The sequence below is a fragment of the Channa argus genome, chromosome 1 (assembly GCF_033026475.1).
Source record: "Channa argus isolate prfri chromosome 1, Channa argus male v1.0, whole genome shotgun sequence".
Classification (NCBI taxonomy): domain Eukaryota; kingdom Metazoa; phylum Chordata; class Actinopteri; order Anabantiformes; family Channidae; genus Channa; species Channa argus.
The window spans coordinates 22417192-22441534 of record NC_090197.1 but is presented as its reverse complement, the minus strand read 5'-3'; the positions used below and the strand labels follow the sequence as shown (position 1 = coordinate 22441534).

The window sequence follows — 24343 nt, the reverse complement described above, 5'->3', positions numbered from 1 at the left end:
CAACAAAGATAGACATGGCTGCTGAACAACCTTCTCTCGTACTGTGCATCTCCAGTGGACAAACCAATCCAACTCCTGCGTGGACAAGTAGAGAGTAATGAAAGAAAAGAAGAGAGAAGAAAACTCCACTTCCTGCTAGTGTTCCCTTACTCCATATAGTATTAACCTAGGCCCAAGTCTTTGTCTTAACCATCATTAGACTTAACATTTTTTCAGATTAACCCAGTTAGGGGCAGAGGTGACCTAGCACAAGAAAACTAAGGTTGAAATTGATCAGTATCATTATAATTAATAAATACCTTAATAAGTAATCCAGTCATTATAATCATTTAAATTGAAGTTACATTCATGTCTGGTTACAGAATAATTTTGTTGGCGTTCCAAACAGCAAAAACTTTTAATCCCTGCCTGGGATAGATCTCACCTCCTTAAAGTAGGTACAATTTCTTTATAATTATTAAATCAACTGATAGCTATGTATTTCTTATGTATTGTGTTTGTTCATGGCAGCCTCTAGTTGGTTGATTCAGATTAACTTGTTTGTAACAAGGGCTGCTGTAGCTCACTGGGTAAGGCAGTAGTCCATGGACTACAGGTTCAGTAGTTCAACTCCTGTTCCCTCCTACCTGTAAAAGTGTATTTGGGCAAGACAACAAACCCCAAGTTGCACTCAAAAAACTGTTAGTATAAAAAAATCCAGAATAAAAAAGTGAAATAAAAGTGAACTATATTTGGGAGGTTTATTTCATGATTTTTGAAATGTATTTTTCTTTATTGAACAATTAGGCCACCATAAATTAAAGCTATAGTTAAGCATTAGGGACTGCAAAGACAGTGAGAACTGTTTAGAAATTAAACTTTATTACCATGGACAACAGAGTGACTATCACACACACAACACCATGCTTCCTGGTAGCAGCATCTACTGTATATGTCCCCAGTCCCTAACACTGACCTTGGAGTCATTAGGCATGTGTCATATTTTCTTAGATTAAAACATAAATGAATTTGTAAAGCCATCTCTAAATAAAACATGAGGCTCTTGGCTGTTCTAAGCACTGACACTGTGTTGTATTCAACATGCATAAATAAGGACACTAATGGCCCTGTGTTCAGCCCTGTGTACAACCTTGGTTTTAAATGAAGGTTACATCCATTATCTGCTACCTTTAGGCTAATTTAACTCTCTGTTCTTTCATCACCCTCTCCACTACTTTCATTCTCACGGGCTTTGTCAGCCTGACATATTGTTGTTTTAGTTGAAAGTACTTTTAATTTTAACTGTTGGTCTAAAGTCAAGTACTAACGTTGAGTGAAAAGTATTGTTGATTTATATATACAAATAGGGACTGCACTACAAAAATGTCTATTTAATCCTACATCAAACTGTGGAATTAAGCGCATCAGGTTGGATAATTTCAACATTTTCATAATAATGAAATTGTGATCAGTAAAGAGGGCATTTGTATTCTATATTTTTAATATAAGAGTGTTAATCACTGTTTAATTCAATTTGCTGTTGCAGACAAGCAAAACCTAGTACATGTCAATCCATTTTACAAAAAACGATTAATTTATCTATGGATTAAACGGCTCATCGCGATGGCTATTTTTTGCTGTGGACTTAGTGTGAGCCTGAACGTCCCATGAGCCTCTTGGGCAAATTGCACCATTAACAGAGTACAGCAGGGCAGACGTGTTGGTTGGACATGCTGAATTAGGAAGCAGGGCTGTGATTGGACAGAGGGAAGTGACCGAAGCCAGGGAGCTGAGATCGTGATTGAATGGGGCAGCAAGAGAAGGAGGGAGGGAAAGGGGGCACTGAGTGGGGAAAGAGAGAGCCAGAGAGATAGCAGCAGATGGACTGGTGCATAGACTGCAACACTGACAAAGGACAGACTGCATTCGTGATAGAGTGTGTGTATGCATGCAGAACAGTGTGGTTGTGAATGACTGAGCGTCTTTTATGTGCTCTGAAATCGTATGTGGTGAGGAATAATCCTCTTGTGGAAAAAAGGATACAGACAAGTGAACAGAAGAACACCTTCGCACTTCACAGAGCAGGTACAAGCCCAGCAAACTCCTGCAGTAAGCCTGTTTTCAATGTGGGAGTATCTTGATAAATGCTACAGACTGTAGCGGGACATTCTGTTCATTTGTTACACTTTTTTTGTCTAAGACAAGATCTGTGTTTTTATCAGACCCCGGGAAGTCAGGACAGTTTGCAGGGCACCTTTGGGAGCACATGAAGAGGGATTATTTATGGTGAAGATGAGTCTGGACACTGTACAGTTGCATAGTGGACAAGTGAAAGAGCTCAAAGTTGCTCCTTCCTCCAATGGAGACAGCAGGGAATCATGGGAAGATAAAGAAGAGTTCAATCAAGACCACTTGGGCCTCAAGTCCAATCCCGAACCAGTAAGTCTTGCTCACCATTTGTTTGTTATGTCATTTCCAGATTCCCAGGTTCCGGAGACCATTTGTTAAGACATTTACTGGACAATACATGTCCTCTAAACATCCCTCTGTCCTCCTCTGCTCTGGCCTGCTGCTGCTTTTGCCAGCCTATTCTTGTGAGTCAAATGTTTATGTTGCTCACATGTAGCCCTAAGCGTAGCTCAGAAGGGGTAGAGGGTCAGGCAAGGGGGGCCAGTGTGTGTGGTGTGTGTGTGTGTGTGTGTGTGTGTGTGTATGTGTGTGTGTGTGTGTGTGTATGTGTGTGTGTATGTGTGTGACTAGTTTCTCTAAGAGGTAATTTTTCTAAGCTTCACTTACATCTGATTTTGTCAGAGCAACTTGCCGAGCAACTTTAAGTAAATTTGAATTTGCAAAGGTTAAGGTGAATCTAAGCTGACTTTTACAACAGAATTACACGCTCTTTACATTGGCAAGGTTTAGTGCTGTTTTTAGCATAGCAGGACACCAGCATACTGTACAGGACGTGCTGGGATTTTCCATGGGATCAGGAGACAGACTGCTGAGACAGTTCAAGTGACTATGAACAAGAACTGTTGCAACTGAATGCAACACATTATATTAAATAAAACAATAAAGAAAAAAGGCAGAAAAACAACAAAGAGTTTACAAATGCTGTTGAAGAAAGATAACTGAGGTGCAGGGGCTAAAAGCTGACTAATCTCTGCTGCTGGAGGATTAGTGCAGCCATGGCAGTGTGTTTTCAGATTGTAAACATTCAGTACCAGCACTGACATTCTTGACTTGTAATCAAAAATATTAAGGGATTACATTACTCTAATAAATATATGGGACTGGCCTAATGGACAGCACAAACGCATTCACCATATTTAGAGTTTTAATTCCCCTAACAATGTTAGTATGAGATTATTTAAAGTAATGGAGATGATTTGGGCTTTTATGGAGGTGACTCTCTGTAGGAATTAATAATGCAATTAGTAATTAGTATAGTCCATGCTGTATTTTTAACATACACTGATCAGCTATAACATTAACACCATCTAGTGGCTCTAATGTATAAATATTATGAACTAATAAATGCTCATCTAACGGTATGGATTAACCACCTGTCAGAAAATAAAGTGGTTAAAATCTGCTTCACCTCTAACAACAATAACCTTTGACCCTTATTTTTTAATTATTACCTCACATGTTTGCCATAATTTCCATAATTAGTATTGTTAAAAATACATAGTTTTTTTGTGGAGTCCTTTTACTTTTACATATTTTAGGCTAATACTTGTGCTTTTACTTGAGTAATGGGTTTGTGTACTTCTACCACCGTTGTACACAGTGTATAATATTTTAGTGTGTATTGGGCTGTGTAGTGGCAGACTGCTCAGAGTGGACATGCTGAACCTCGTTGTCCATGAATGTTGTGGCTGATTGGTTTATGCTTTTGTTTTTATTTTACGAAAAGGCAAAGAAATTATTCATTAAGCAACTCTTCATGCTCTTTAACATCCCAGAGAATAAATGCACAAGAAAAACCATGGATAATAATGATGGGTGTTACGTAGGATAATTTAACTTAAAGTTTTAGTCAAAGAAAAGGGTGATGAAAAATGTTTAAAAATATAAAACTATTAACAATTTTATAATTAGAAAAACAGGAATGGAAAGATACGCTTGCAGCATGTTTAAAATCTCATCAAACTGGCTTCTTTCAGGTATTTTTCCCTTTAATTTTTCACATTTCTAGAGCCGGTGGTCATGACTTTCTGACACATTGAGATTTGTTTCTTATTAAAAGACAATATTGGCAGTAATAAAAGACAATCAAACAGTACATTAACACTGCTGTAACTGGCAGTGTGTTCAGATCCACACCTACGTTGCCATATTTGCTAAGGCTTGACTGCATCATCATTGGCCTTTTACTTATCTATAAATATCAGCCACTGCTGCTTACCCTCAACCCCTTCAGCCACTGCTCACACTTTCATCCCCCAAACTCCCCCTTCCACTTTCCTTTCTCACTCTGTTGTGTGGAAATCCCTTCCACCTCGTCTTTTCATTGGGGATGTCTCACAGCCTCAGATATGTAAATAACAGATGACTCATCTGGGCTATGCATAGATACCAGTCGTGCTGATCGGGCAAAGCTCTGACAAGATTAATATATTGTGCAGGGAACAGAGAAGGGGACAGCTTCTACAACAACTTTCTTTTTTGTGCTTTTGATGCTGTATTTCAACATACATAAGTACAACTCTAAAAAAACACATGTGAATGTTTTGCCTTCATTCCCAGCATGTTTAATTACCCACACTTGACCTTGTCACCATAAAATTGAAATGTAGGTGGTGATTACAGTTAATGTTGGCTCTTGTGCTAAGGACCCTTGTGATCAATACGTTCCCAGTGGGTAACGGACCCACTGAGTGAGGGCAGGCATTTAACACTACCAGTATTGAATAACAGCAAAGAACTGGACACTTGCCCTGGGATCAGTTCCAGACTGTGTGACATGTTATTCATAGAGTAAACTGACTCTAATGGATAACAACTAAAGGTCTGGTAAATCCACATGGCTGCTTCTGAGCAGCGTTCACTGACTTACATGTGTTCTATATCAGAAAATGCAAAAAAATAGCCTTGCTAACAGGTTATTTACAGTATATCCTTTAAGGAACATTTTGAAGTGTGGCCAGTTCATTCTGATGAATAAAAACAAACTGTCATTCTGCTAAGGTGATAGGAAGACGGGCCCGGAAGGTGGAAGGAGGCGTGTTCTTTGTAAGTATGTCCCATTATCATCAGGTTGGGTTCATGGTTACTGAATGACCATTACCACTTCCCTTTCACTTTCTTTTAACCCCCTCTGTGATGGCTGTTGATGTGCCTGCATGATCACAGACACTGTACTAACCAACAACCTGACCTGATGAATTGTTGTGTGCACTGTCAAGTTGATTTGTGTTTTTCTGGACAGTCCTCATTTGGATGAGCAAATTAACTTACATGCTGGGTATTGTTAAAATGCAATTATAAAATATAGTAAACCAAAGATGCAAGTTTTTTTTTTTGACATAGTCTACTATGTGTGCTAGTACTATATGGTAAGATGTTAATAAAACACATTGTGCATTTAGGTTTTCAATCCATTTCAAAGGAAAAAAAAAGAAGATATTTTGGATACAGAAATTTGTCCCATTAATGTTTCCAGTGGCTTGTGTTCCATAAAAGGACTTCTTCAGCTTATATTGACTCAAAACTCCCCCACTTAAATCATGTGTCAACTTTAAAATGCTTTAAAAAGGCATATTAAAAATGGCCCTTTGCTTAATAGTAGAATAATGTTCAAATCAGGGTACATAAAAAAGTAAAGAAGAAGTAAAGGTCCAATCACCAAACTTAAAGGGCTGCTTCACTGATTTTAAATGCGCTGTCTGTGGTTGTAGTTTGAGGAGTAAATGATACTAGAAATCTTGTGTCCCTATAAATATTAGCAATGGAGGAGCTAAACAACTTCTCCACTTCATCATGTCATCTGCAGGATTTATTTTAATTCCAATGATGTCATACAGCAAAGGTTGTTGTCTTGGCCAACTTCCTTTTCCAGAACTCCTCTTGATGACATCTTCTGGAATGAACTCATCTGAACCTCTGATGATGAGAAACTCCTTCAGATGATGTAATCTGGGGATCTTTTCCAGCTAAAAACATATACATATTTTAAAAAGCCAGAAAGTATTTTAGAAGCATTATTATATTTGTATTCCCTAAAGCTATAGGTTAAAACTTAAGAATTGGTGAAGTTGCCCTTTAAAGCACAAGTATGAGTAACTTTTGGACTATTTGGACTTAGAATGTTGCAATGGTATATCATTTAGTTAGGCTGTCTAAAGAAATATTATTAATGTTCCATAGGTGATAAAGCCTACAGCCTCACACCCCAGTAATTTCTGTACACTGTACAGAGTCCAAACGTACCTATAACCTGAGGTAAATTGTACTCTGTAGTTCCACTGGTGCTGGAACTGTATATGTAGCTGAACATAATGCCACCTGCTTTTCTCATGATTAGAGATGACACCATTCTACCAATGGAACATCCCCACTCGTGATGCACTGTACGTTGCTCCTCCAAGATACTTGAATTGTATTATAGCACATAATCAACATAATGATCAGAAAATGTATCACATGGTTCTGCATGCAGTGTCATCTTCATCAAACCAATTTTACTTGTCTCTCTTGTGTTCTCCAGCCTAAGCCAGAGAATGCAGTGACTGTTGCCGTTTCTTCTCGAGTCTTGTTTCGGACTGAGCGTGAGCAGAAGGTGTATGAGCAGGAAGGAGTGGAGGAGTATCTGAGGTTTCAAATTGAACATGAGAATGAACCCTTTGCCCCTGGACCTGCCTTCCCCTTTGTTAAGGTCAAATTCACACAAACATACACATGCACACAACCAGTACAAACACATTCTGCTTTTGTGCTGTCTGGAGCTTCTTACCTGACTCCTCACTCCTGTATCCTGTCAGGCTCTGGAAACAGTCAACGTTCGTCTACGGGAGCTGTACCCACAAAGCGAAGAACTGTTTGACATTGTGTTGGTGACGTACAACCACGCACACGTAGGAATCCGGCTCATCAACACCATCAACCATCACAGTACGTTTCACAAGGATCATATTATAAAGTATCAAGCCGACGTTAATGATGCTGCATGAGAATTTTAACAGCAACAGTGGCTTTAAATAGCTTCCTGTCAGGGAGTCACAGCATAACGATAGGTTAATAAAATATCAGAAACACTAACTGTTTAGTGTGACACATCATTATCTGACTCACCTTAGAATAAACTGAACATAACCTCATGCCAATTTGTTTTACAACTGGCACCTTCTTAATAACACTTGTGGCACATTCTGTTGCACAGTAGCCTAATAACATTTTACATTTAAATTTACCCTAGGCGTACTTTCTGTTCTTGAATGTCTGATTTGTTAATAAAAAATTAAAACATGGAATAAATGCTGGATACATTTTTGCGAACAAAATAATATATGCAGGAAAACAATGAAACACTAACAAAAGTAACAATTATGATTAAGTTAGAAAAGAGACAGGAACTTCATGATTTTTGGCATAAATTGCTCATGAAATGTGATCTGATTTTCATCACAGTCACAAATATTACCAAACACAATATTTCTAACCTGCCAGAACACAATCAGTGCTGATCTTTTGTGTCCCATCAAAAAATATGGTGGAAAAAGTAATGGCAACACAAAGTTTCTGATATAAAGGTCAACTGGAGTGAGGTGTTAGCAAACCTAGAGTCCAGTCAATGAGATGAGAATGTGGAGGTGTGGTTTACTACCTTAAGTTATAAATACACTTAAACAGGGTTAGTCTGCTATTCACAACATCATCAGCTGATCTGAACCATGCCTCACAAAAAGACATCTCTGAAGACCTACAATCTTGACTTGTTGATGCGCATGTAGTTGGAAAGGGTTGCAGAGTAATCTTAAAGAGTTTAGATATCCATCAATCTACAGTTATACATATTGTCTATAAAAAAGACACCTTGGTAGTGACTACTCTCAATAAGAGTAGGTGAAAAGCCAAGATTTTTCCTAAGGTTCACCTAAGAATGCTAAAACAGGTAAATAGGACTGTAGAGTATCAGCTAAAAGCTTGACTTTAATTACTGGATTGGATTTTCTTTATGATCTCTATAAATGAGTAAACACTAATGGGAAAATGTTTTGTGCACAGATGAAACAAGGGTAGAATTGTTTAGTACGAACACACAGCACAATGTATGAAATAAAAAGAGAACTACATACCAACATTAAAACAATATTCCAACAGTGAAGCACAGTGGATGGAGCCTTTTTTGTGGCTGCTTTACTGCCTCTGCACCTGCACCACTTGCTATTGTGGAAGGGAAAACTAATTCCCAATTTTATTGAGGTATCCTACAGGATATTATCAGGGTGGCAATTTACAAGGAAAAGCTCAAAAGAAACTGGTTGATGTAGCAGGACAATTATCCTAAACATCAAAGTAAATCTAATATATAGAATATAGAATGTCTTCTGAGACACAAAATCCACCTTTTGGAGTGGCCCAGTCAGACCCAGACCCAAACCCAATACAGATGCTGTATTCAGCTCATGAGAGCCTTTCACACCAGATGTACTAAAAATATGGCTGAGCTGAAGCAGTTCTGTAAGGAAGAATGGTCACAAATGCTAAAATTATTTTCTATGATTTACTACTATTTGGTTTATTATTATGTATTTAATATCACATTGGCACACATACCCATCTAGTCCTAATACAATAGTCACTTTCTCAAACCCCAAACAGCCTTCTCCCATTTTTAGTAGACTCAATATTCTGTCTAAATTATTTATAAGATATACATCTTAAGTAGACTAGAGTGTTCTTACCACATTATCTTTTATCTTCTCATGAATGGGAATTATATGGACTCATGGATTAACTGATTAGATTTTGGTGTAGCTTCTCTTTCAATCCATTCTGTTTGATTTCTCTGGAAAAAACACCTTAAAGCAATTTCATTACAGAAATGGCACAAGCACTTCGAGAATAAACTAAGTGACATACATGTAAACTGTGACTTGACTGGTTGGTAGTAAGCCAGTAATTGCACCTGTCATGGGTTTTCTGTTTTCTTTTTATTGGTGCTCTTTTTATGTACAATTGAACTAAACTCAATTAATATCAATCCCTCCAGGATTTCACAGACATTTATGTGATTATTGCTGCCTACAATGCCCAATTTCACATTAAAATTTTTTAAAAATTGTGATGCAATTACATGATGATGCTTTTATGATGTTTTAAATTGCAAGAAAACACAGAATTTGTAAAGGAATTGGTTGAATATTGCTTCCAAATGCAAATTCATGTAGACTTGGGACACTGGTATGAACAATCGTCTGATAGTAAAGTCAGGGAAAGAATTAAACTTGGATGACGTCCAGTGTCTTTACAGAGACACAGAAATTGTATAAGACATTAGGCAAAACTCAGCACCTTGAACATGTCAGGATGTGGACGTTATAATGAGATAATCCTAGTTGCTTGGGATACCGACGCTGACAAAACCTCAGCTGATAGACAAACAACAATGTGTATGAACAGCTGACTGATAGGCTCCTTCCCAGGGACAGTCTCAGACCCTGTGATGACATCTTACTCACAGACCACTTCCTGTTCAGCTTTTCAAATGTTTTTAGATCCTCAGAGCTCCAGGCTGGGATGAACGCCATATGATGTCCTCTGGGATTTAGGAATAATCCAACAGGCCTGAAACAAAAACAAGATCTGAGTGTAGCCAACAAAGCAACACATGGCCTTCCAGATGCTTTCATGTTAGATCTCTCTGGTGGCTCCCTGCATGAGGGGCTAAATGCATGCACATAGTCCCCTGCCTTCTGACCTAACGTACAGAACTAAAGGAAAAAATGGCATCTCTGATATCACACAGATAAGAGTTTGTTCATCATCAGCTCTTGCTGTGCTGGCCAGCAATGGACCATCATGGGCGACAGAAACATTTGCCCGCTTCTTTTGCTTTTCACCTCAGAGAAACATTTAATTCGTTGTCTGTCACTATCTGCTTACTTGTTATTTATAACACAATATAAAGTCTCTATCCTTGCTTTTAGATGGCTGAGGGTCTATAGGCACCGGCCTACACATATGCTGTACACATAGTACCTAAGGGCAAAAATGACTAGCTGGTCCGCTAATGTGCTTCCTAAAAATCCGAACTGGAGCCAGCCCCTAATCAACATGCATAACATGATTACTATATATAATTTCACCCTGAGCTGCTGTGAGAGCAAAACATCAAACTGCACTAAGAATCTGTTCATTCTTTGAAGCGACTGAACTTTTCTTCTTCTTCTTATATTTGTTTTAGATCTAATCTATTATGATAATACTGTAGATCATATAAAAACATTATGTGGAAGAAAAAAGACACAAGGACATCAATGGCCAGCACATTTTCCCTCAAGTAAATCCCACGCTCCAGCGCCCATCTTAGAGGCAGAGGAAGCTTGGGAGGTTTGAAATGATAAGTTAGGGTGCAGAGCAGTGTGGGGGTCAAACCCACTAGGGCCTTACTACAAAGCTAAATAAACCATTTAGGAAAACTGTGGAGGTCCGTCTTTGAGTGATGGAGAGATCACTCAGGGGGCTTAAAGCAACACTGCCTCTTTGTTTCTTGTCTCCATCTGCCTCCGGCATGTTTCTGACTCATCCTGTTTCTGTGTTGGCTTCCATCTGTCTTAGTTGCTTAAAACATTTAAAAACTTTTGCCCTTTTGCAGTAAAGTTAGATACAATCAGTTTGCTTCAGTCAGAGTTTGCCTTGTTATTTGGTGATGAATACTTATTGTTCTATGGCCAAAGCCTTCCGGCAGATGATTCATGGTTAATGAAAGTGTTGCTTCTGTTGTTGTCATCCTAACAAGTTTTCTTTTGTGTAATTAAATGGCTGCTATACAATACACCAAATGCAATCACTACTGTGTGGAAACTAACAAAAAATGTCAAACAAAATATAAACGTGTTTGATACATCACCATGTCTCAGAAACAATTTTCCACCATAATTCATGCTTGACTCCAGAATTCCATTAGAGGAGGCAGTGTTTGTTTGTACAAACAAAGCATATCCTATTGTTGTTCACATTAGCATTTTCAGGGCGTTTATACAGATACCTCGGCACAAACACCCAAACAAGAAGAAAATGGTTAAATCTCTTTGCCTTCATCTCCTTCAAAAGCTGGTCTTGATAAAACCGACCTCTGGTCAGGAGTCACAGATTATTTCGGATAATTAATTTCTGCACTGCCATGCAGACAGTTGCATCAAATCACCACATAATTATGAAAAGACGCACATACAGTGACATCCAACTGACACATTTATTTCGTATAAAGATTACTAGTCATGCTCAATATTTTTCAGCCTGAAATCCGCTGTATAATTTTTTATTGACTGAACTTTGTCATGTCTAAAAGACCCTGCTGATGTCCTAGTGATGTCATCAGGGTTACCATGGCTTGGTCTTGGACAAGTGCTGGACCCATTTCCAGAAAGGTTTTGCAAATTGTAAATAAAAAGAAAATGCAACCATTTCTAAATCTGTTACATTTTTTAAAATTGATGCCAGCAAATATAAAAAAGAAGTTGGGACAGGAGCTTTACACCTGTATTGCATCACCTCTTCTTTTGACAAAATGCTGCCGCGTCATAATACACCAAATTAATGTGGCATACATGATTTCATCAGCAATCATTGCCAGACCACAGGACAGTTTTCCACTTCACCTCAGTCTATTTTAAAAGAGCTCAGTCCCAGAGTAAGCAGCAGCAACAACTTTACAGTATTTTGTTTCCACTGTCCTAACTTTTAAGAGATGTGTCACCAAATGTGGCATCAAATTAAAAATGAGCAAATATAAATGAGCAAAGCATCTCATTTTCTTGGTTTGTATAAGGGTATAGGTCTAATAAACAGATGCTATCAGTGCAAATGTAGGATCTATGCTAAAAATTAGGATTCCTGCTTTAAATTTTGCTTTTTAAACTAAGTGTCTCAAACGTAGTCCAAGTTTTTAGCAGTACAGCACTAAATTGTTGGAGTGCCCCTTTAATGTGAGTGAAGTCAAAACAAGTTCCTTTTCTTATAGCGTCATTTAATAATCAACCCAGAAATCTCTGACCCACAATCACCTTTTTGTTTTTCCATCTAACTTGGATCTGATTCCAATATAACCCTGAACCCATTCTATCACATTTGTGTTCTGATATGATCTGCAGCACTGTCATCATAGATCTAATTACCTAATATCAGTCTCCTCTTGCTCACTACATAGCGTCTCTCTGCTGCTCTCTGGATCAGGCTACAGCAGCGAGTTTAGAGGCTCCCTCTGCCAAAATTGAAAACTGTTCCCACCAGTCTTAATATCTTTTCCTTCCCGTCACCAGTCCCTTCCTTTCCTCCTACTTCTAGTTAACCCCTCTTTGGACCCTCCAAACATTTAAAGTATTCATTATTATGTTATTATTATCTTCACCCCACCAGTTCACCTCCTATGACTTCTATATGAACTGAAGTAATAACACATTTTAATAATTTGTAAGATCACCTGACATTGGCCACATCTTATAGTGTGTAAAAATAAAAATAAACACGTGATACGACTTGTACCAATGCTGTAATAGATCTGCAATGCTGCTAAAACACTGTGTGCTGGCATTTACCACTGAGCAATGTACTGAAACTAAAAACTGAAACTGAAAACTTTTTTCCTACTTGTTCCCAGACTTGTTCATTGAGAGGTTTTGCATGACTGGGGGAAGCAGTCCTATTGGCTACCTGAAGGCCTGGCAAACCAATCTGTATCTGTCTGCTGATGCTGTCAAAGTCAGGGAAGCTCTAGCTGAAGGTGAGGACATGCATACACAACATTTTGTTGCTCTTTACAAGGAATCATATGATAGCAGTGTAGGTTCTTTTTTCTTTTTGTTGTGTGATGTTTGTGTGATTTCAGTTTTGTATTTAGCTCTAAAGTATTGATATACAAATATAACAGTGCCACCCACCCTCTTGGAAATGTTTAGGTTATTTATTTTTTACAACATTGAATCATATTCTTTTTAATTTAGGTTTTATTGACAAAACAACAGTATTCAAAATTTGTTTCATTACAAAGTGAAAAAAGACCTCTAATCAACGTTTTCCAAATTAATCAAAAACATGCAACTGCAAAAAAGTGGGTAAGTAAGTATTCATCCCCTTTAAATTAACTTAAATAAATCATCACTGTTGTAGTCATCTAGTTTCAGAAATCACACAATAGGAAAAATGAACATCACCTCTTTTGTATAAATACTTTATCTGGAAGGTTATGTTACTAAAATCTACACCATCACGACAAAACAACACTCCAAGCTACATTGAAAAATTGATTAAAAAGCAGAAGTCATTGAATGAGTACATGCAAATTTCCAAGTTACAAAATATCTCTTAATGTACAGATACAACCATCAGTGAAAAGACCATGACACATGCATGACTCTGCCTAGAGCAGGCTGTCTTCCAAAAACATTTTTTATAGCCAATGTGTGTACCAGTGTATATGTACCCACTACAGATTTTATCATGCCACTAAATTGCTGTTTTCTCTTGTAATCGGCACCACAGCTATGTTTATTCTAGAGTTTTCAATTAGTACATTGCAGTAAAAGCCAAAATTGCACTTCTAGTAGTTTGTCACGTATGGATACTTGCAGGTGTCTGACACCTGTGGCAGTTCAGACAGTCTTTTGCCATATCTAGATGTGATGTATGCACATTATAACCTTAAGATGATACCCACATAGTTACACACAGTCAAAAATGTTTCTCACAATTTACACATACATTTTATAAGCCATCTTGCACAGGTTACAGACATGACCTCTCCTACAATCAGTCAAATGTGTTAAAAGCAACACTGGGGGAATCACTTTAATGATCTAGTGAAATGTGCCTCTGGTTTCAGCAACCTCAAAAGAAGCTTTATCCCAGGTTTGATAAAGCTGTTTAGAATCTAGAATATCCTCCAAAGTCTGATCACAACAATGACAGTAGTGTGTCAGGTATATATTATTTCCACTAAAGGCAGTAAAACTAAATTATCATTAAAATCCTCTAACACATTAGACTGTTTAATTCCACCACTGGGAGTATACATTATGAGTAGTTCTTCCTGTTTACATAATAAGTAGCAGTGACTGACATCCTCTCCTATGCTGCAGTGATATTACCATAAATCAGCATGTTAATTATTTCCTCTCTTTGTATTTGCTTGATGGATTCTTATTTGTCACAGCATACAAAAACACACTAAAGGAAATACTAGACAGGCAATAACAACCCATTTGCTCTGGCTGTAGCTCTGAAAATGATTCAATATACAAAAACACAGCTTGTTCTCTGCCAACGAAATACTAAATGTTAACAGGCTTTGCTAACAAGGACCTGAAAACCAAATAAATTGATGCGAAATGTGTGAGACTTGAGGCGACAACTTGAGGTTTACATTAGTTCAGTGTGTCACATTATTGCTGTCACAAAGAAAGTGCAAGGTTAAAACCTAAACGAAGGGAAAAATCCTGCAGAGCCACAAGGATAAAACATATTGCAAACTAATTTAAAACATTTGGATCTGAAAACAACCTGCAGTACCTAGTGTTGAACAATTTCCGTGTGTTGCAATCTGAAGGAAAATGAACCAGACTGCTGATTGATCTCAGCATGGCCATTAACTGTTGCAGGTCTCAAGGTGACTCCAGGGTCATTCTCTATGTGTCTTATAGTACAAGCTTACACAACATGATTGCTTAGTCAGGCAGTCAATCATCTATCCTTGCCCAGAAGGTCCTAATTTGTTGGAAAGAGATTTGCCAATACTTCTGAAGGCTAAAGGTCATGACAGGAATAACAGGAGTTTACCAGCACTGGTTACACTATTAAAAAATGTTCTGATTGGTTTATTGGTTATGACTCTAATCCTAGCAGGAAATGAAGTGATGAAATGCAGTGACAGATCCAAAATCTGATCAGGTGTAAAATTATTCAGGTTGAACACGGTTTCTTGGATGTCTGGGTTTAAAATACAGTGTAATCAGTATGGCTTTGCTCACTAGTGTCCTCTTTCATTTTTATTGATTTTTACAATTGGAAAATTGTAAAAATCAATAATAGTAAACTAAATAATTTTAGTTTACTGATAGGTCAGCAGGCATGAAGTGGGTTAAAGTGCGCCCTCTACTGGACACTTTGGGTTCTTTGTGAAGGAAAGTGACATGTATCAAAGTATACTGGAGAGTTGTTAAAGGGAAGTGAGGTGGTGTGCAGTGATGTGCAGTCAAATTAAAAGTAATAAAGTAGAGTAAACAGAGTGTAGATTATAGAGAAGTCACCACTTCTATTTAACTGCCTTCCACCAATGTATTATTAAACATCCTCCTACTGACATCTGTCTGTTTGGTTTCAGGCATCGCAGCAGCCACTATGTTCATGCCGGAGAAGATGACGGCGGTATCAGAGTCCCAGCTAAGGGTGGCCTTTGACGGTGATGCTGTCCTGTTCTCTGATGAGTCAGAGCGAATCTTCAAGGCCCACGGGCTGGACAAGTTCTTTGAACATGAGAGGGACAATGAGGACACGCTACTGGATCATGTATGTTGGTTTCAGTGGAAGTCACTGCACATTTTTCTCAGCATTTTTCCCAGATGGTCTAAAATTACTTTGGGAAAACAAATCACAGACAGAATGAGAGCTGATTTTTTAATTTATACTAGAAAAAAAAAACTGGCAACACAATGCAAGTGATCTTTAAAGCCCACTCTCTTTTGTAACAACACACTGCCATTTCTATGCAGCCTTAATTGTCTGTAAATAACTATGCAAATGTTCTTGATAAAAATCAATCTCATTAACTCATTATTCATGAATAAATTATGCAAACTGATATGGTAAATGGTTTCAAAATGCATTGGCAGTCAGTTGGTGCATTCTTCTGTTAGACAGCCAGCAATTTATAAAATTAGCTGTTAGCTTTGCAGGCTTCACACTGTGATACATTACAATAGAATGGCTCTAATTCAATAAAAGTTTGCTTGTACTGTATCCACACAAAGATGTGGCTTGACAGGGCATTAAAAACTAATGATGCAAAGCATTTAAATACACAAACAAAACATTGAAACACAAGAGAATACGCAGTCTCTCCAGCTCTGCTTTATCATAATGTCTCCTGTTCTTCACTGGCAGGGTCCCCTAAAGGGTTTCCTAGAGGCACTGGGGAAGCTCCAGAAAAAGTTTTATGCCAAAGGCCAGCGCCTGAACTGTCCTATCCGGACCTACTTGGTCACAGCACGTAGTGCAGCCAGCTCCGGTATCCGGGCACTGAAAACTCTTAGGGCCTGGGGCTTAGAGATTGACGAGGCTTTGTTCCTGGCAGGAGCACCCAAGGGCCCAATACTAGAGAAGATCAGGCCTCACATCTACTTCGACGATCAGATGTTCCATGTGGAAGGAGCAGCAGAGATGGGCACCGTTGCTGCCCATGTGCCCTATGGCGTTGCTCAACATCATAACACAAAAAAGAACCCCAGTGTGGGAAAGTAAACAGTTGGACTTCAGATGCCAAAAGCAAAATCATCCAGCAAGAAACAGAACAATGGAAGAAGAAAGGGATGAAACTGAATAGCAAAGAGAAGTTGAAGGCTTTCAGAGAGCATGGGAAGATGAACTATTGGTGTATTGTATGACTGTGTGGAAATGCATCATTTCCATACTGTAGCAATGCGTTTGTTATGTGTTCATCACTTTATCATGCTAGCAGTCAGATACAGGCCTGGGTAGAAGTCAAGTTTCCTTCAGCTTTACATGTCAACTCAGTCTACTCAAAGCTTGAGTGTTTTGTCAAATCTTTCTTTATGCAGGGACTTCAATGGTGCTTGACTGTCACGGTGACCTGACTAACTAACACTTGTCTTCATAAAGAAGACACATCCTCACTGAATCGAATGAATGGCTTCACTGACTCCTGTTTAAGAAAAGTACAGAGACTGCACGGGATTTTGCTAATAAATGAGCCCTAAGCACAATGTAGAGATACTAAAGGTTTTAGTGATTATTTATGTGTCAATAACTTTAAAGTTTGACTTCATAAGAATGTAAAACTGATTGTTTGAAGCTATATAAAAACTGTGTTGTATGTTTCAGAAGATAGCAACATTATTTTTACTATTTTACTATTATTGGAAAAAATATATACAGTAGAAAGCCATCCTTTTTATCTGGTGCCTTAGTTTCAATGATGACCCTGTTTTTGCAGAATGGCAGGGTGGTCCCTTCATCACTTTGAACATCAGCAGCTGTTGGATGCAAATGTTGGTGTAGTGGCCAGTGGTGGTTCTTCTATGTTGCACACCGGCCCAAAAAGGATTTTTCTCTGTAAAAAGAGTGGCTATAAAACAGTGAATACATTTTTCTGAGTATCACAAACTCCATGAATTAACTTTTTAATTTTATTACTGACTAATTGGATCCAGTATCATTTGGAAAGTCAAAAAAATTATTGTGTGCGTAGAGCAGAGCGACACGAGCAGAGATCACTACTGCCCATGTCACATAGGCGCAATAATGTGAAAGGTGAGGATCATCAAGGAATTTGGAAGAATGAACATTTTTTGTGAATAATTAGACATAGAGCAGCTTTCATAGTGAATAGGAATCATGTTTTGATCCAGTACCCAGCTCTCGTGATACATACAAGTGTTAAATAGACAGTATTTCATTGTACTGAAGAATGCTAATTCATTTATTATCCTGACAAAAACAGAAGGTGATATGTGGCTTAATTATATTACTTTAAATGCAAAAATTGTAAAAAAAAAATGTGTTGATTGATTTATTGCCACCATTCTTTCTTCATTACATACATGTTAAATGTAAACTACTGTATCTTATACTACTGAATGTCTGATTACTATTTTATTATTCAGTTGATCCAAACATAAGGCAGTTTTAAGTTTCAGTGGGTCTCTAATGCCGGCAGCGCAATGCACTTAGAGTCAGACGTCTGTGACAGTTCATGCACCAACATAAATTGGTCAAACCAGTAACAAATCATAAGTGCAACACTTTTGATACTGATTCAGCTGAATTCTGATGTCGTCATGCTGATGAACCTAGGCACTTGAGGCTGATGAAACACAGGTTAAAATGATAAAGATAAAGTCATTACAGCCCATGTGACAGGTGTTGCACTTCTTCAAAGTTGTTCATGAATGGATTTTTCTGCCTTCTCCCGCACATCAAGGCTACAGGTCACATTCTGCCAAAGTGGTGATTGATTCTATGAAATGAAGCAATTTAAGTACATCTGGTAATCAATACCTTCTTCAGTCACAGTATAACTTATGTTTGAATAAACAGCACAGATTTGTCTTTCACTGTCAACCTGGCAGCAGTGGCCTTTTGAAAATGTCAGTCCACTACACATCACTCTGTCACCGCTGGCAAGTCCTCAGAAATCTTCCACCTAGTGTATACTTAGAGATGCTTCATTACACCTCATCATCCTTCTGGGGCCTAAGGCGCTCAGGAAAGTGACAAGCAATCCGTGGGTTTAATTTCCCAGCCAAAACACATAATTAAACGGATGTATCTTTTGGCGGTCATTTAGCCTAAAATGACAGCTGAGTTACCGGAGAATAAAGTTTGAGCAGAATGAGCTCATCAGTCAGGGCAGTCTGGACTTTAAGGCGACATTCAGGAACAGATTAATGCAGATGAAGCAATGTTTGTGATGACTTTAACCCTTTTGAAAATAATGGCTTTAAAATAAAAAAAATGTACCTGAACAATAAATCAAGATTTTATTTTAGTGCTTGTTAAATTCATTTATAAATCAACATATCTTTGATGACATGAACCCATACTGTTAACTCCTGCAGAGAGTCAGCAACGTGCACTCCTTTGGGCCACCATGGAGTGGCAGCACTGGAATGATAAATGACCTGCAGAAGAAATTGGTCTTCATTTAGCTCATGTTGTTTTTATTCTCAATAAAAAATGTGAGGAAATGATCCCTGGACAGCAATTTAAGAACCCCATGCACATTAAAGTTATCTTTAATGATGCTGAGTTATTTCCTTATTATTTTCTTCTCCTATGTCTTCCTAATTTCTATGTAGCTCTTTCGCCATGACTCTCCTGATCCTTGCCTGATTTACTAATATTTTTTACTCCCCTCAATCAGGAGGATCATATTACTACCCACAAATTAGTTCAGGTCATCACATATTTGTGATAAATGTGCTAATATCTCCAATGATTCTAAGCTGAATTAGATTTTCCTAGCAGAGCCTGGTTGATAAAAGCCAGAAAGTGCCAACATGCAGTGCTAGTCTACCTGGCGCCATACTGCTAACAACACCACAGGGACAGGCCCTGCTGGTAAACACTGACGGATTGACATCTGTTTGGATTTCATAAGCTCCAAATCAGCAGTGAGCTAATGTTTCTGCGCCATACAGTAGTCAGTAGGGGCAGATAATATAAGATAAGATATAGCCAGCTGGCCAAGTCTGCAAAGCCTATGCACAGTTTTTAATGACACACATGCAGATTGCCTGATGTATTCATAAGTAGACAATAACCATCAGCTAAATGGAGAAGAGTGAAAGAACATGGCTCTGTGTTTCACTATGCCAGACTGAAATGGTGCCTGGGGACAGGAATGACCATAACAACCCTCCATCCTGCATCTTAAAGATAGCCCAGTTAGCAGATAAATGCCGGTGGAAGGGGCTCTAATGAAGTATAAGAGGAATTTGTTAGTATTCATTTGCATTTCATTTCAGTCATCGCAAATGGGTCTTTTCTTTAGAAACCAGTAGTGCAGAGATCAGGAGGTGAATCAAACATTGCTATGATGGGAAATCAATTGTGCAAATGCAAAGAAAAGGAATCAAATAGGGTGAAAAAAGGAGTTATTAAAAAATGAGGGATCATTTTTACTGACTGCAAATGATAGCTGAATATGATATGTTATGTAACAACCTATAAGGCTTAATATATGCTGTCTTACTGCTAAACCGACCTGCAAAAGAAAGCCAGAGTAAGGGGTTGGCAGTTGACAACCCAACAATGACAGAAACATTATTAAAAACAAAAAAAATAAAATAAAAATCAGAATAAAAAGAGTGAGACAGATGGAAAGTAAAGAAGTGCTTGCCCCAATGACACAAATATGAAGTGTGTTATTTTCCTTCTGCTCCGTTACAAAGCAGTGAGTGGCACCCATGGAGGGAAAAGATGGGTGAGTCACTCTGTCTTGGCACAGATACTGGCTATACTCAGAGGGACTCTTCAGTGGGAGACCAGTCCACAAAATGTTTTCAATCTGTTCTAACACACTTGTTGTCTGCCAGACACTTAACCACTTTGTAGTTTTTTTAAAGCTCTTTATATGTACTCTCTTCTAAAAGTTTTTAATTAGGAACGGAGCTGGAAACACTTCTCTGATTGGGTTTCTCCCTGTGAAGTGTCACTCTATACAAATTAAAAAAGAAGTGGAGTTAATAACTTTGCTTGTGGATGTTCTAAGCCATTCTGCTGAACTCTATCAGGTTTTTAAGGTGCAGCATCCTTGGTGAAATCAATATTGTGCTGCTTCAAAATCTGTGTGTGTGTGTGAGTGTGTCTTTGCCTCAATAATAAGCATTTATAAATTTAGTACAGACTGCATTTCAGAGATTCTGCAAGGATGCAGCCTGCATGAGGAACATATGGTAGTAACAGGAATATACTATATGTGTACAGTATATGAGGTTTTGTGGAGTGAGGATGTAATGAGTAAAAATATAACAGTGTGTGTGTGTGTGTGTGTGTGTGTGTGTGTGTGTGTGTGTGTGTGTGTGTGTGTGTCTGTACCATTGTACGTTCATCTGTTCAGGTTTTGTGGAGGGATCAATTTTTAAACCACTTTTAATCAATAGAATCAATTTGCTATAAATTTTTGTATTGCAGTGATGCACAATTTGATATGCCCCCCCCCCCAATTTCTTCTCAATGTCAAACACAGCATTCTGCAACGAGAGACTACACACTGTGTACTCATCCACAGCTAAAATAGCCCCTAACAAATTCTGCCTATTGATCTGAGTTGTTTTAGCAAATTAATAAGCCTTTTTTTAAAAAAAGGCATGCTACACATTCATGAGCTGCTTTTAAAGATTGTCATCTTCAGCAGACAGTGCATGTATGAATTCGAGAGTGGGCCACAGACAGCTTTATACATTTAAGTATGTTAGCTTTTCCTATGACACAAAGGAAAATAATGTTTTACATTTTTAGGGGTGTTATTTTAGTTTTATACGATAGTGATAATACAGATGCAGACAGGTATATGCAAAGAGAGAAACAAAGAGGCCGCTTACTTGGCGACCAAACTTCATTTTTCTAGAATTATTTAATCACATAATATAATCTTCATTAATCAAACTGCTAATTTAACAATAGAGTGAACTAAATAATGAACTGAATTGTCTTAGAAGTTATTATCATCAAACTGAAAACAATTTCTATTACAGACTTACGCAATAAATAACACAAATGATGTAAATTTAAGACTACACCCACAGTGGAATGGGTTTTTTTTATAGTGACATTTTTCATGAAGCCACATAAAAGCTCCAAACTTCCCAAAAATAAGGTTTAGTAGGTGACTTGTTTTCAGAACAAGCTGTGTCTTACCTACAGACTTGTTCCAGCCATTACATCATCGCCCTTAAACTGAGGGAACACCTGGTTTAATAGGATAATCCTGCAAAACCAAATCTAATACACCCTCATAAACCACTGTCCAACACTGTCATCATGCTATCTCTCATTTTTAAGTGTTTACTGTGTGGCAAACAAGATCTTCGCCAATTATATGGAAGTAACCTGTGTATGGAAATGTGCATTGGTCTTTTTATATGTTCAGTGGTGTCAGGGTGGAGCTGCCTTTGATAGGCCCACAGCTGCTGCTACCAAATGATTGGTAAATGCCATTTGTTGAACAGTGGGGACACATCTGTGAAAGTGAATGGAAAGCGACAGAACATCTTCCATAAACTGTCTCTCTCTGTGTCTGCTTTGTTCTTTAAAGGTCTGCAAAGTTTCTTGTAGAAGGATTCATCCCCCCATATTAGTATCCATAGCAACAGATTAAGACTATCTCTTGAGAGAGATAAGAGAAGACTTCTAGTGTGTGTGTGTGTAGGGGGGGTGTGTATCAGGTAGGTAAGTAATCCATGGACTAGGTTTTAAATCTATTTTGTCACCAACCCCTTTCGACTGTTTCCATGGCTACCTTACCCTGAATATTAAAGGGGGGGCTTAAGAAAAAATTGGAGGGAAAGTCAATGCCTGTATCAGTATGCATGAAAAAAAAGGTACAACACTAGAAAACTAAGACAAAAAAATAAGAAAAAAGGGCTGGATGAGCCAAAAATATAGCAATGAAAGGCTGAGAAAAATGAAAACAGGTTGAGAAAAATTAAACCTAGGAAAAAGCGTTTGGAGTACAGGATAAGAAGAAATACAAAGAAAATAATAGATTTATTTTGACACAAACCATTCGTGCAAATTTATGGGGCTGACTGCACCACACCTGAGGCAAACCAAAACTACAACATGGACTCTCCACCAGAAGTGTCACACGAAGTGTGTGCATCCAGTTGGGAACACTTCACTCAGAAGGGTGGTGAGGCATGTGGCTAAGCACTGACAGATCCTCACAGATAAAGGGGGAGGATGATTGAACAGTGAAATAGTCAAATAGTGACCGGATGGTTGGCAGAGATGTTTTACTTTACAGATCTTCATCAGATGGATGGAGCTTATACGCAAGCCTCAACCACCCGACTGCACCAGACACACATTTCTACAGTCTACACTGGGCTGGATGATATGTACAAACTCTCATTTAAGAAATTTAATCTTTATAATAAAAGTGAATCTAAAACTAGTGTATACACAAAAATGAATGATACAATGCAATAGACACAAACATTGTTAGTAACTGAATTGTTTGACACATTGAAATATGTGCAAGAAGTTCAGGAAAGTTTTATGAGATTGATTCAACTCTAATGTTTGAGCACTATGAACTTAGTGCTGGGAGTGTTTTAGTTCATCTTAGCACAAAGACTGGCAGGAGAACCATGCAGCCTCCCAAAAGATCAGAAATTGACACATGTGGTCTTTTCTGGGATGTGAAAACCTCACAATAACACAAGATTCCAAGAACTTATATTGCCTTACCAAAAACTAGTTCCAGCACATAGCCACCTGTGTTTATGCAGTCTACAAATAGATTGTGTTACTTTTGGACAGAACCAAGACAGTGCTGTTTTTTTGATGCTAACTTGCGAAGCAGCTTGCTATCACACAGAAGCATTCAACATTGTCTAATCCCTGGGGCTAAATCTGCTTACAGGGGCTTGCAGGGCATACTTCAGGAGTGATTACCTGCTTAATCATTTTACTCAAATTTTAACATTGTTTTCAAATACACATTGATGCACATCTTAAATGACAGAAATTTTATCCCGGAAACTTACCCAGGTACTGTTCTTGGCTAACTGGCTCCTTGAAATTGCTCCTCAGTTTATTCGATTGAACTGAGCCAACATCTCCCTAAACTGTCCTACAGAAAAAAAAGAAAATGAAAACAAAACACTGTAGAGCTGCAACATGTCATGTTCTCCGTTGTATAGGATGCACCAATTCTTCCATTTGTCACCTGTAAAAACCCTTGTTGAGCATAATTGTTAAAAACCTAATCGTATTTAACATCAAATTTTATGTGAATATGTGCAGTGCAATTAATTCACCTCAAAAAAATGTAACTCGTATCATTTATGTGTTTTGTTGTATGTAAAAAGCTTTAGAATGAGCCAGCTTAGCTTGTTCCCTCTGCTTCTAGCCGATATGCTAAGCTAACAAAGGAAAGCTAATAAATCTCAGCTTCCCTAGCATTGTACTTTTAAATTATAAATACTGAGGGACAAGTTTTAAAGAGATGTCATACATATTGATTTACTTTTTAAAATTATTTCTCTTTTATTATTCTCTAATATACACAGAAGAAATTAATTGTAACCACAGGTGAATGAGCATAGTATAATTTGTGTTTGTTTTATAGTGATTGCTTTACATTCAGACTGTGTATCAATTATGCAAAGTAAGCTTTAAAAAGAGTTCCCTAATGAATGTGTGCACCCTGTGTGCATCTGAATCAGAGGTCCTACCAACA

At 37.9% G+C, this 24343-nt stretch overlaps 1 protein-coding gene across 4 annotated transcripts; it reads left to right on the top strand.

Moving 5' to 3' along the window:
* Window positions 1-1822: 1822 nt before the first annotated feature.
* nt5c1aa (5'-nucleotidase, cytosolic IAa) lies at window positions 1823-18922 on the top strand. 4 transcript variants are annotated; one of them, XM_067507766.1, is made up of 8 exons: window positions 1823-2064; window positions 2202-2418; window positions 5170-5214; window positions 6689-6856; window positions 6963-7092; window positions 12803-12925; window positions 15521-15705; window positions 16300-18922. In XM_067507766.1, exons 2-8 carry the CDS (start codon window positions 2263-2265, stop codon window positions 16654-16656), a joined length of 1164 nt encoding a protein of 387 aa, XP_067363867.1. In that variant the 5' UTR covers window positions 1823-2064; window positions 2202-2262; the 3' UTR covers window positions 16657-18922. The 4 variants fall into 4 exon arrangements, with proteins under 4 accessions (XP_067363867.1, XP_067363875.1, XP_067363857.1 ...); XM_067507774.1 differs by having other exon boundaries at window positions 1823-2088; XM_067507756.1 differs by having other exon boundaries at window positions 1823-2418.
* Window positions 18923-24343: the final 5421 nt, after the last annotated feature.

Coding starts and splice junctions, on each gene's coding strand:
- nt5c1aa (XM_067507766.1), top strand. CDS start 2,263: ATGGTGAAGATGAGTCTGGACACTGTACAGTTGCATAGTGGACAAGTG. Junction 12,926..15,520: donor CAGGGAAGCTCTAGCTGAAG/GTGAGGACATGC, acceptor GTTTGGTTTCAG/GCATCGCAGCAGCCACTATG. Junction 15,706..16,299: donor AGGACACGCTACTGGATCAT/GTATGTTGGTTT, acceptor CTTCACTGGCAG/GGTCCCCTAAAGGGTTTCCT.